This window comes from Triticum aestivum, chromosome 3D, assembly GCF_018294505.1.
Source record: "Triticum aestivum cultivar Chinese Spring chromosome 3D, IWGSC CS RefSeq v2.1, whole genome shotgun sequence".
Classification (NCBI taxonomy): domain Eukaryota; kingdom Viridiplantae; phylum Streptophyta; class Magnoliopsida; order Poales; family Poaceae; genus Triticum; species Triticum aestivum.
In genome coordinates this window covers 389,578,231-389,591,688 of record NC_057802.1, presented here as the reverse complement: position 1 = coordinate 389,591,688, position 13,458 = coordinate 389,578,231, and the positions used below count along the sequence as shown (strand labels likewise).

General features: G+C 43.9%; 1 protein-coding gene across 1 annotated transcript; it reads left to right on the top strand.

Moving 5' to 3' along the window:
* Nucleotides 1-1,154: 1,154 nt before the first annotated feature.
* On the top strand, nt 1,155-3,255 carry LOC123074718 (50S ribosomal protein L20). The gene is made up of 3 exons (XM_044497484.1): nt 1,155-1,333; nt 2,370-2,601; nt 2,771-3,255. The coding sequence occupies exons 2-3, from the start codon at nt 2,416-2,418 to the stop codon at nt 2,951-2,953; spliced, it is 369 nt and encodes a 122-aa protein (XP_044353419.1). The 5' UTR covers nt 1,155-1,333; nt 2,370-2,415; the 3' UTR covers nt 2,954-3,255.
* Nucleotides 3,256-13,458: the final 10,203 nt, after the last annotated feature.

Here is a 13,458-nt window from a genome sequence, read left to right as displayed (position 1 = left end):
TTTTTTCAAATTAACCAAAGAAAACCAACTGGTTTATCTGACACAGCAAACCAGCGATAGGCATGCGATTTGTTTTGGAACCGGCGATAGCGAGTAAGTGAGCTACTTCGGCCGTGGCCCGCTATGGCGCGTGTGAGCGTGAACATACTCTTCAACCGCTTAAGGCTGCAAAGAGGAGGTTTCAACATGCATCGCTCCCCCCCCCCCCTACATGAGCTGCTCAACTAGAGTGAACACATGTTTTTTTTAATATTTTTCACTATATTTTCTTATTTTTGCCAATTTAATTTTTAACTTAAAAAAGGTCCATGAATATGATTTTTTGTGAATTTTAAAATTTTTTCAGGATTTTTTTAAATGTCCACGAATTGGAAAAAAAAGTTCAGGAATTTGGAAAATGTCTAACTGTCTTATTTTTTCTGTAAATTTAAAAAGCTTCAATAATTTCAAAATAATGTCCACAAATTTGAAAAAAGTTCATGAATTTGAAAACCCTGAGAATTTTTTAAAATGTTCATGAATTTGAATAATGATATCATATTTAGAAAGATGGTCATGTATTTGAAAAATGATCCTGAATTTGGAAAAACGTCCATGAATTTGAAATGAACGATTGCAAAATTTAATTGTTTTACATGAATTCAAAAAATGTGTACAATTTTTAATTAAATGTTTACGAATTTAGTAAAATTAGTGAACGAAAAAGGTGTTGACTACTTTGAAAAATGCTCATACAACCAAAGAACTAGTCATGGATAGAGATTCGTGGAAGTTAGATCTCTACATGCCGAAACCATGAATTAGTTTCGAGATCTTATGGGTTCTAGCTCCAGCCTACCCCAACTTGATTGGGAGTAAATGCTTTATTTTTGTTGTTGTTTTAAAAATATTCACGAATTCATTAACATTAAAATAGGAAAATAAAAGTGATGAAAAAGAAAGAAAGAAAAAGAAAAGAAACCCGGAAAAACCGGTGAAGAAAAAAAGATAAAGCAAAATTTAATAATGAAATTGAAATGAATAAACCGATTAAGTAAAATAGAAAAACCAACAGAGAAGTAAATAAAGGAAAAAGGTAAAATAAAACCCGACTTGGAAGCTTTCAGAAACTTTTTAAAACCGTTCGTCGCAGCTAACCGTTTAATATGCTGGCCCATTCCCAGACGCTGTAACATGGACCATTCCAGGCCGACCCACTGCGCTGCTGTGTCGACCGCCTGCTAAGTCCCGCTAGAACAAAGTCCCCAAACCCTCCGCCCCCCGCCGCCGCCGTCTAGCTTTAGCATCCCTCCGACGAGCAGCAGCCACCACGGAGCGACGCTTCGGCGGGAAGGTATGATTTCGCACAATTTTTCTTATTGCCAACGATCCCTTTTCCCTCCGCAGTCCGCACTCACGAAGCGTAGTAAATTCCTTTTTCATTATAAAGGGAGAAAAATTGTCCAGCTGCAGTTGATGTTAATCCACATCTGACGAGATTAGGTCGCAAGGCCGTTGCGTCGGCCATCCCGCCGCTGGTAGAACCCATCCCGTAACCGAGCGAAACTACCCCCTTCGCTTGTAGCCATCCATGTATGTTGATATGTCCTGCTACAGGGCGGTAGCTATGCGTACCACACGATTTCAGATTTTTAGGATATTTTCGGGAACTGTGTGAATTATTGAATTTTCCTGAGACATTTTCCAGTTTCTTGAGTTGTTTTATATTCCCTCCGTTTCTAAATATAAGTCTTTTTAGATATTCCAATACGGAACACATATAGGGCGGAGCAAAGTGAGTGAATCTACACTCTAAAGTATGTCTATATATATCCGTATGTAGTTCATATTGAAATCTTTAAAAGGTCTTATATTTAGAAACGGAGGTAGTATATGAAAATCCACGTCAGTCCAAACGAATTCTCATGGTGGAGGGGATCGAATAGAGCGACATTCAGTCCATGTGGGGATTGTGTGGAAGGATGGTTCCCATTCCCTTGACAGTGGTGGATAATGGAGCAGGGCGAGAGCATTCCGTCAACTCATCACCGGGATGTTCATGTTGAATAAAAGTTCAGGGCCATATGTTCTATGAATAGCCTGCTGTTTATTAATAGGAGCATCATATGACAGCATATGTTACTATTTGCAGAGCAAACAAAGAGAAATGTTCTGAATTTTCGGTGGCTACACAGTATTTCTGTGTGGAGCTAACAGTGCGCATGAATTTGAGCTATCATATGTTTCGTCGAAGACTTTTTAGTGTAGTGCAGGGAGCTTAAGCTGTTAGACCTTTTCTTGATTTTTGTAGTGAAAATCAATACAAAAAACCTTGCTTCTAGTTAAGTACTACATATTAGCTAAAAGTTTTTTAAAATCTTTTGTTTCAGATTGTAGGACAGGAGTCCAAGCATCTAGCAGCTTGTTAGCTACAAAATGAACAAGGGGAAGATTTTCAAGTTGGCAAAGGGATTTAGAGGAAGGGCGAAAAATTGCATAAGGATAGCACGGGAGAGGGTTGAGAAAGCCTTGCAATATTCCTACAGGGATAGGCGTAACAAGAAGAGAGACATGCGGTCCCTATGGATTGAGCGCATCAATGCTGGTACACGACTGCATGGGGTATGTCTCGACCTGTTTGCTAGGAATGTCTAATAACCATAGCCTTTTTTATTTATGAATAAAGAAAGAAACATCATCTTTTGAATGATTATCTCAAGACAGACAGGTCGATAGAAACAGCCTTGCATTCTGTGGTTTAACTAACTCTTTTCTTGCATCTGACTGCCAGGTGAATTATGGCAACTTCATGCATGGATTGATGAAGGAGAACATCCAACTGAACAGGAAGGTGCTCTCGGAGCTGTCAATGCATGAGCCATACAGCTTCAAGGCACTTGTTGATGTATCTCGCACTGCATTTCCGGGGAACAGGCCACCTGCCCAAAAGGAAGGTCTAGCAGCTATTCTGTGAAACAGCTTGTCCAATAAATCACACTGCTGCCATGACGGTCTTCCGTTTTCCCTTCGTTGCAACTGAAAGTTATTACCAGTCCACCAATATCTTGTATTCGGGAGGTGACTCATGTAATCTCTTTTTGCCATTCCCTGTGGTATTCTCTTTAGCAGGAACACCTTTTCATTGAATTATTGCTCATTTGGCCCCTTTCTGTTGGTCTTATAGAGAGAGGTCTCTGTGTTACAAGTTACCAATGTTGATTGTTAATTCTGTAGCAATATGATAGAGATCGGTGACCCTTGTGTTGTGCTCATCTATAATTGTGACCAGTAAACACCCCTCTTCTAAATGCATACTTGTAAAGTGATTGTGTCTAGAGAGCGAAACAAAGGGAGTGTTGCACGTCTCTTCATTTTCATCGCAAGAGTTAAGAGTGCATGATGTTCAGAATTCTTTTGAAGTTATGGAATCTTCTGGCTCGATCCCAGTAAGGCCTTGCTTGTTTCAGCTTCAACTTCTGTCAAATCAGCTGTGGATTCGCTTCACTCAGAATCAGCTTTGCCACTCAAGGACACCGGGACGTGCTTCAAGAAAATAGCCGTTTGTTTCAGATTACGCTTTGCCCTGAAGCTGAAACAAACAAGGCCTAAGTCCAATGTCCTTGTTACTCTTGGTCAGTAACAGACCTCTTCTGATTATTTACACTAAAAAGGATATCCTCTGATTACACTTCCCATACCAGCCATTCATTGGTGTATAGAAGAGAACTAGCAGTACATGTTTTTGATCAGATGGGGTGCTCAGAATCTCAGCTCACTTGGCATGGAGTAGTGCATATGCTAAAACAGACATTCTTCTCCTGAAAATGAACAAATTTCGTGCATTCCTTTGTCCCTTTCTTTACTTTGCTAATGTTCCCAAGACCCATCTGACAATGGTCATACATGCACATGTGATGTGAGATACATATATTGTCTATAACTTCAAATTCTGCTAAAACAGAATACTAATACTCATATATAGAAATAGAGCCGCACCCGCGGAGCATAATTATTCTGTAACATGTTATATGTGCTTACCATTGCTTGATTAGGTAACAGGACCAGGCAATGCACTCAGGTACTTTCCACATATGTGGCAACTGCTCCAGCCAACGAATGCTACGGTGTGTAAAGAATGTTTTCTGGATGGCCAATGTGTACAGAATGTTATGGGCCAGCTTCTCGGTGTGTCTGGGCTCTCCTTTTCCGGACGGAATAATAAGAAAGCTTAAAGCAGAGACATTCCAGGAATTTACTTGCGCACACAGGTTTGTGGTTGATTCTCTTTTCTTTTCCCGGCCAATCGCACATCAGATCTGCTCTTACATTTTGTCTGTATATGCTTTTCCTTGGTAAACTTTTGTCCCTACCCATGCGAGTGTGAACGCCACATGTTGATCAGAGCAGAGCACCAGAGCCATGGATGCAGCTGGTGGCCTCCTCTTGGCTGGAATGCACCAGAATTTTATCAGCCGATGTGGGAATAAAGCAGCCCTCCTCCATGATTGCATTATCAAACAGTGTAAGCATTCTCTGAAAACTATTTCGTCAAATCCACTTCTTCTTGCCCTCTTTGCAGGTTGCAGAAAGGAAGTTCTCTGGTTTCTTTTGCTTGTGTGGTTCTCTGCCATTCACCCTCATAAAATATCTCATGTTGTCTACATATTGCCTTTTGTTATTGAGATATACATACTGCAGGGTACAATATTTCAGTATCCAGGATATACACCCCCTGCTCCTAAATATAAGACATTTTGGTAGTTCAGTTTAAACTGCCAAAGCGTCTTCTATTTACAAACAGATGTAGACATGTAGTATACAATTGCTTCTGAAAATTGAGGAGTTCTCGATCTAACACGGCACTGTTTGCTTTTACTGTGACTGCACTGAGTAGGTAACCAGCTTGGCTAGAATGACTAGAGTCGAGTGACATATTGTGCAACCTCCCATCCTATGCTTTCTGTATGACGGAGACAACAGTAGGTGAACCACGCAAAAAATGACTCCTATCCTAGTGATCTCACAGATCATACATGAAGGGTCTGGCTCTGGTCTAGTACATCAGGCCATCTAATCAGTCTCTGTACCCATGGTTTCCGCATGGACACGTTATTATACGTTTCCTTTTCTGATTAGCTGAAACGTTTCGCCTCCAGAAAGCTTAACCGTTGGACTATTTCGGTGAAGATATACCAACCCCGAAGTTCACATCACCCATGAAAGCTTAGCAGCCATGCAGTAGTACGAGTAGTATTTATCTTTTGAGCCCAGTCACGCTGAAGCGATCAATTGCCAATTGGAGCAGATGGCTTGCTTGTCATCGTCCCCTGGGTTTGGTGGCCATCTCAGGAAAACAACCGGGCTAATAGGCTCATCTGACCACATCCACTCGAAGAGAGTTTGACCTTCTGCTCCTGACGTTGCGAGTTGCAACCATAATAGTTGGTGCCACCTTCCCCGCTCTAGAAGCGCGGTTCAAACGTTTAGCATGCCAGTGACACCCTTCCTAGTATTTTCAATTGTAGCTTTGGTTACAATGTTGCTTTTCAATGCACAGTTGGTTTCTCTCCCTTCAGTTCTTTCCTGTCCCCTCCGATGATGAGCTCCGACGGTATGAACTTTTTCAAATGTTTTCATCGAGCGGGTAGGTCTGGAAGTTCATTGGTTTAACCCTTACGGGAATCGCCGAATCGATCACGCGATGAATGCTTAATTTTGCTTGGCCCCTATATTGCAAATTCACTACTGTAAGCAAAGACATCTTCCTGCGGTGCACATTGCCGTGGTCTCTTTCGGCCTTGCCCTTTCATCATCATTCGCCATCTCCATCACCAAGGAAACTATGAGTTCACTTGACATTCTAAGGTTAGTCTAACCTAGTGTTCATGTGAAAGAAAAGGTTAGTCTAGTGTTAGGTGAATAGGTGGGCCGGTGGCTATCGCTGAAAGGATCAGAGATCTCCTTTAGAGGCACTGCTGTAGCATTTCAATTGTCTCACTTCCATCGGGGTGGTTGATCTGATCTCCCTTACGTTGTTCGGCTACGATCACGTCACTGATCGTGTAGCTTGAACACGCAGGGCAGCCTTGGACTTTGCACCATCAGAGACCCAGGTAGTACATGGAACAGGTTTTCCGGTCACAGTTTTGTGGAAAAGTTTCCTAGTGCTAGTTTTTTTTTTCCTGCTCCTGTGGAGTTGGCAGTTCTTTTTTTTTTAGAAAAGGAAGGAGTTGGCAGTTCTTGGAAAGGTGAAAGAGAAAAAGGACCAGGTGCCTTCCTCGTGCTACTAATTAAAAAAAATGCTTTAGGCAAAGGAAAATCTTTATATGATGGAGAGAGTGACAATGTGACATGCAAGAAATACCATTTTACTTGATAACGAAGAAATAATAGATGATGTATTTCTGTTCAGCATTAATATGGTTGGACTGGCTGTCAATGAAGTTAAACTTTTTCTGTTCAAGAAAATGATGCTTCATGTACAAGTAAGTCCTTTTTTCTTTCTTTTTGGAGAGAGGAATGAGGAATCTGCAGATAAATCTAGCTGCCTTCTGAAGCAATTATACTCTTTGGACAATCAACAATAATACCCTTTTAACCGGTTTCCTCGTCTTTTCAACTGTGTCTTGCCTTTTCTGTTCTTGGCCGTTTGTTCATATGATACGATGTGTTCATCTGTGCCCTGTTCCCTAGCTTGTGATTGACATAGTACTACAAATATGAAAAATCACGGGCCATGCCAGACCTTTTTTTGTCTCCGATGACTCGGAACTTCTTCAAGGGGGTTTCATCATGCTCACAGATCGATCATAACAACTTTCTCAAGAATTCGTCTTGGATTTGAAGTCATGACGACCTAATCACGGCCTTGACGTTGTAACTGATTTCCAAAATAACTATCCAGCTTTATTCATGGTCTCCCTACTTTTTTGCCGGATGGGGCAAAGCCGGATGGGGGGACACGCACGATCGACACCCTAGTCAATTGCGGTTTTCCGCTTTGCTGATGGCGGACTACTCGATTATTCCTCGCCCACACCTTCGTTTGCGTTGGACACGTCGGTACATTCTGTTGCATACCTCAGCTGGCTGAAACGCATTAGATCGAACGGGAAAGGAAAAAAGAATATACGTGCATTAAACATATAGGGAACGAAGAGCACGGGAACGTATCCGGTGCACCGGACCCGTTGCATACTAAAAAATGTTTCAAAAAATCTAGGAAAAAATTAGTGCATCGACACAACGTCAATGATTGTTGTCACAAAAATTCAAATCAAAATTCATAACAATGCTCAAGATACAAAAATGATAAATTTAACGTCAATGTGCTAATGGGACAAAACTGAAGCCCAATTTATGTAATGTACTATTCAGTGTCAAATTTGTTATTTTAGTATCTCAAGGAATGTTTCGAATTTTGATTTGAATTTTGGTGACAAGGTACATTGTGTTGGGAAACGTAGTAATTTCAAAAAAATTAATACGCACACGCAAGATCATGGTGATGCATAGCAACGAGAGGGGAGAGTGTTGTCCACGTACCCTCGTAGACCGAAAGCGGAAGCGTTAGCACAACGCGATTGATGTAGTCGTACGTCTTCACTATCCGACCGATCAAGTACCGAACGCACGACACCTCCGAGTTCAGCACACGTTCAGCCCGATGACGTCCCTCGAACTCCGATCCAGCCGAGTGTTGAGGGAGAGTTTCGTCAGCACGACGGCGTGGTGACGATGATGATGTTCTGCCGACGCAGGGCTTCGCCTAAGCACCGCTACAATATCGAGGTGAACTATGGTGGAGGGGGCACCGCACACGGCTAAAAGATCAAATCAATTGTTGTGTCTTTGGGGTGCCCCCTGCCCCCGTATATAAAGGAGCAGGGGGAGGTGCGGCCGGCCAGGAGGGGCGCGCCAGGAGGAGTCCTACTCCCACCGGGAGTAGGACTCCCTCCCTTTCCTTGTTGGATTAGGAGAAGGGGAAAGAAGAGGGAGAGAGGAAGGAAAGGGGGGCGCCGCCCCCCTCTCCTTGTCCTATTCGGACTAGAGGGGGAGGGGCGCGCGGCCCTGCCCTGGCCGCCTCTCCTCTTCTCTACTAAGGCCCACTATGGCCCATTAAACCCCCGGGGGGTTCCGGTAACCCCTCCGGTACTCTGGTAAAATCCCGATTTCACCTGAAACATTTCCGATATCCAAATATAGGCTTTCAATATATCAATCTTCATGTCTCGACCATTTCGAGACTCCTCGTCATGTCCGTGATCACATCCGGGACTCCGAACTACCTTCGGTACATCAAAACTCATAAACTCATAATATAACCGTCATCGAAACTTTAAGCGTGCGGACCCTACGGGTTCGAGAACTATGTAGACATGACCGAGACACGTCTCCGGTCAATAACCAATAGCGGAACCTGGATGCTCATATTGGCTCCCACATATTCTACGAAGATCTTTATCGGTCAGACCGCATAACTACATACGTTGTTCCCTTTGTCATCGGTATGTTACTTGCCCGAGATTCGATCGTCGGTATCTCAATACCTAGTTCAATCTCGTTACCGGCAAGTCTCTTTACTCGTTCCATAATACATCATCCCACAACTAACTCATTAGTTGCAATGCTTGCAAGGCTTAAGTGATGTGCATTACCGAGTGGGCCCAGAGATACCTCTTTGACAATCGGAGTGAAAAATCCTAATCTCGAAATATGCCAACCCAACAAGTACCTTCGGAGACACCTGTAGAGCACCTTTATAATCACCCAGTTACGTTGTGACGTTTGGTAGCACACAAAGTGTTCCTCCGGTAAACGGGAGTTGCATAATCTCATAGTCATAGGAACATGTATAAGTCATGAAGAAAGCAATAGCAACATACTAAACGATCAAGTGCTAAGCTAACGGAATGGGTCAAGTCAATCACATCATTCTCCTAATGATGTGATCCCGTTAATCAAATGACAACTCATGTCTATGGCTAGGAAACATAACCATCTTTGATCAACGAGCTAGTCAAGTAGAGGCATACTAGTGACACTCTGTTTGTCTATGTATTCACACAAGTATTACGTTTCCGGTTAATACAATTCTAGCATGAATAATAAACATTTATCATGATATAAGGAAATAAATAATAACTTTATTATTGCCTCTAGGGCATATTTCCTTCAGTCTCCCACTTGCACTAGAGTCAATAATCTAGATTACACAGTAATGATTCTAACACCCATGAAGCCTTGGTGCTGATCATGTTTTGCTCGTGGAAGAGGCTTAGTCAACGGGTCTGCAACATTCAGATCCGTATGTATCTTGCAAATTTCTATGTCTCCCACCTGGACTAGATCCCGGATGGAATTGAAGCGTCTCTTGATGTGCTTGGTTCTCTTGTGAAATTTGGAATCCTTCGCCAAGGCAATTGCACCAGTATTGTCACAAAAGATTTTCATTAGACCCGATGCACTAGGTATGACACCTAGATCGGATATGAACTCCTTCATCCAGACTCCTTCATTTGTTGCTTCTGAAGCAGCTATGTACTCCGCTTCACACGTAGATCCCGCCACGACGCTTTGTTTAGAACTTCACCAACTGACAGCTCCACCGTTCAATGTAAACACGTATCCTTTTTGCGATTTAGAATCGTCCGGATCAGTGTCAAAGCTTGCATCGACGTAACCATTTACGACTAGCTCTTTGTCACCTCCATAAACGAGAAATATATCCTTAGTCCTTTTCAGGTATTTCAGGATGTTCTTGACCGCTGTCCAGTGATCCACTCCTGGATTACTTTGGTACCTCCCTGCTAGACTTATAGCAAGGCACACATCAGGTATGGTACACAACATTGCATACATGATAGAGCCTATGGCTGAAGCATAGGGAACATCTTTCATCTTCTCTCTATCTTCTGCAGTGGTCGAGCATTGAGTCTGACTCAACTTCACACCTTGTAACACAGGCAAGAACCCTTTCTTTGCTTGATCCATTTTGAACTTCTTCAAAACTTTGTCAAGGTATGTGCTTTGTGAAAGTCCAATTAAGCGTCTTGATCTATCTCTATAGATCTTGATGCCCAATATATAAGCAGCTTCACCGAGGTCTTTCATTGAAAAACTCGTATTCAAGTATCCCTTTATGCTATCCAGAAATTCTATATCGTTTCCAATCAACAATATGTCATCCACATATAATATCAGAAATGTTACAGAGCTCCCACGCACTTTCTTGTAAATACAGGCTTCTCCAAAAGTCTGTACAAAACCAAATGCTTTGATCACACTATCAAAGCGTTTATTCCAACTCCGAGAGGCTTGCACCAGTCCATAAATGGATCGCTGGAGCTTGCACACTTTGTTAGCTCCCTTTGGATCGACAAAACCTTTTGGTTGCATCATATACAACTCTTCTTCTAGAAATCCATTCAGGAATGCAGTTTTGACATCCATTTGCCAAATTTCATAATCATAAAATGCGGCAATTGCTAACATGATTCAGACAGACTTAAGCATCGCTACGGGTGAGAAAGTCTCATCGTAGTCAATCCCTTGAACTTGTCGAAAACCTTTTGCAACAAGTCGAGCTTTATAGACAGGAACATTACCGTCAGCGTCAGTCTTCTTCTTGAAGATCCATTTATTCTCAATGGCTTGCCGATCATCGGGCAAGTCAACCAAAGTCCACACTTTGTTCTCATACATGGATCCCATCTCAAATTTCATGACCTCAAGCCATTTTGCGGAATCTGGGCTCACCATCGCTTCTTCATAGTTCGTAGGTTCGTCATGGTCTAGTAACGTAACCTCCAGAACAGGATTACCGTACCACTCTTGTCGTGGAATTGTCACGGCAGATGTCCTTGAGCTAGGACTTAGTCGTGGAGCCATCGCAACTAGGAAGCTTAAAGGGGTTAAACGGGACAAGGAACACGAGGGTTATACTGGTTCGGCCCCTTACGGTGAAGGTAAAAGCCTACGTCCAGTTGAGGTTGTATTGCTTGAGGTTTCGACGACCAGGAGCTAAACCGCCCTGCCAGGTTATCGATCTGATCTTACTTGTCCCTGAACCGCCGCCGGGTCGTCCCTTTATATAGGGAGGTTGACGCCCAGCGGCTCTCCGAGTCCCGGCCGGCTCATAATAGTGTCCGGCTCGGACTCCTAACTATTCTTGCCTTACACTACAAGTCTTGCCATGGCGGCGGTTTGTAACTACGGGCCTTAAGCCATCTCCGAGTCTTAAGCCCATCTTTGGCCCGCCGTCTTCAAGCTTGGTGCTGGGCTTCGTGTGATGACCATTATGAGTAACCCGGCCCCTCCTGGGCGGGTGACTCTAATGGTTATATCCTCAACATTAGGCCCCAGATTGATTTGAACCGGTTCATGTCAATCTTCAATCCCCTTGAAAGAAAATTTTCCGGCTTACATCTGTGCAAAGGTTTTAACCCGCCGTGACGTCATCTTCTGGATTCCTGATAACCCGCCATGACGTCATCTTCCATTAAATTCATTTCTTTATTCTGTAAAATCCCAACGGATCTTATCTTTATGGTCATCCCGAAAATCGAGGCGCTTCTGTGGCGAGATAATCACGTCGTGACCTCCTCGTTTCTCGCGCCCACTTATGAGCCTCACCTTATAAATAGCCCGGTCCATGAGCCTCCAGTCACTCGTCGCCTCCATCTTCTTCCTCCTCTCGCCACTATGCTGCCGCCCGAGCTCTGCCGCCGCCGCCGCGGGTTTCCTCGTCTTCACCAGCTCAGGCCGCTGCATCAACCTGACGTGACCAGAGAAACGCGACGAACCTTCGCATTAACTCCGCATCTGTAAGTCCCTGCACCTCTCCACCGTAGATCCGCATTAGGGTTCAACTGTTCTTCCTCTGTTCTTCGCTGTTCTTCCCGAGTTCCCTATAGTTCTTCCACTACAGTCACGTTTGATCCAAGAGTAGTGCAGAGTTCCTGCGGCAGTTGTTGCGCATCCATTTTTATGATAGTAGATCCCCTTTGTCTGCAATAAGATCTCGTTCTGAATCCATGAACTTCTTCTGCGTTAGTTCTAGGTCTAGAAAATTTTCTTTTTAGCCGACCGTTTTGATCCAAAACAATTACTGCGATCTGTGAAACTTGTTTGCGCCACACTTAGTCAAAAATGGCATCTGTTTAGTTATGGCGGCTCACGTTTCCGGCTTAAAAGAAACCACGCGCCGTAAAATTTCCGGCTCATTTATGATAAAGCTGTAGACAATTTGAATTACTCACGATGCCCTCAGCGGCTTAGATAACCCGATGCACTTAGCCATATGTCATTAGGCCCCTTCATAAGCCGCCATTTGAGTATTGAACTATAGACATCTGCCGGCTTATAATTGAACCGGACATTTTCCTTTTGTCATAGGCTTCATCTTTCACAATGCCACCCAAAGCTCCCAAGGCACCCATCACGTGCAACTGGATGAGATCCAATGTCACCGACGACACTCTAGCTGATTTCGTAAAGACGGGTTACTTGCCCAAGAAGGAAATCATGTCTTATCGTGCCCCTGACCCGTCGGAGGAAAGACCTCAACCAAGAGATGGTGAGGTGGTGATATTTGCTGATCACATGAGCCGGGGCTTCGCACCGCCCGGCTCAAAATTCTTTAGAGAGGTTCTGAACTTCTTTGATCTACGGCCGCAAGACATAGGACCCAATGTCGTGTCAAATATTTGCAACTTTCAAGTATTCTACGAAGTCTATCTTGGAGAAGAGCCCAGCCTGCTGCTCTTTAGAGACCTATTTTATCTGAACCGCCAGAACGAGTGCGCCAACGGGCCAAGCCTGGAACTTGGTGGAATCTCCATTCAACGCCGGAGAGACTGCCTCTTTCCTTATGCTGAGCCGCCCAGCCATCCAAAGGACTGGAACCAGACATGGTTCTACTGCCAGGATACCTCGCCGGCTGACGAGAGCCCTCTGCCCAGCTTTCATGCCCCGCGTCTAGAGCCAAGTCACCCCCTGCCGGATAAGCTAACTCAAGCCGAGCGTCAACCTCTGATCCCCACCATTAACAAAATTAAGGCTCTCCTGGGAAATGGCCTCAACGGCATTGATCTGGTCCGGGTCTGGATCTCTTGGCGGGTGATCCCCTTAAGCCGCCGCCCCGGCTTAATGTGTGATTACACGGGCCGGAAAGATGACCCTCTACGACACAGCCGCAACGATCTACCTGAAGACGTTGTTGACGACATGACCAAGTCCCTCTTGAATGAGAGCCTGACAGACTGCGGGAGGACTGGCTTAAACCCCTTCTGCAAGACTAACCCGGCTCCAGCGGTAAGCCATTGATCTGAACACCTTATTTTCCCTTTGGATAGTTTTCATCTGAACCTTAAGAAGTCTTTATTGTATTGTTCAGGCTGATGATAAGTTCTGGAAGGTCAAATATGACCATGAGGCGGCTAAGAAAGCCAGAAAGGCTAAGAAAGCCGCCAGGAGAGC

What these genes read in the sequence shown, in the direction of transcription:
- LOC123074718 (XM_044497484.1), top strand. Translation starts at nt 2,416, where the DNA reads ATGAACAAGGGGAAGATTTTCAAGTTGGCAAAGGGATTTAGAGGAAGG. An exon ending in CTGGTACACGACTGCATGGG is followed by an intron (nt 2,602 to 2,770) that starts GTATGTCTCGAC and finishes TCTGACTGCCAG; the next exon opens with GTGAATTATGGCAACTTCAT.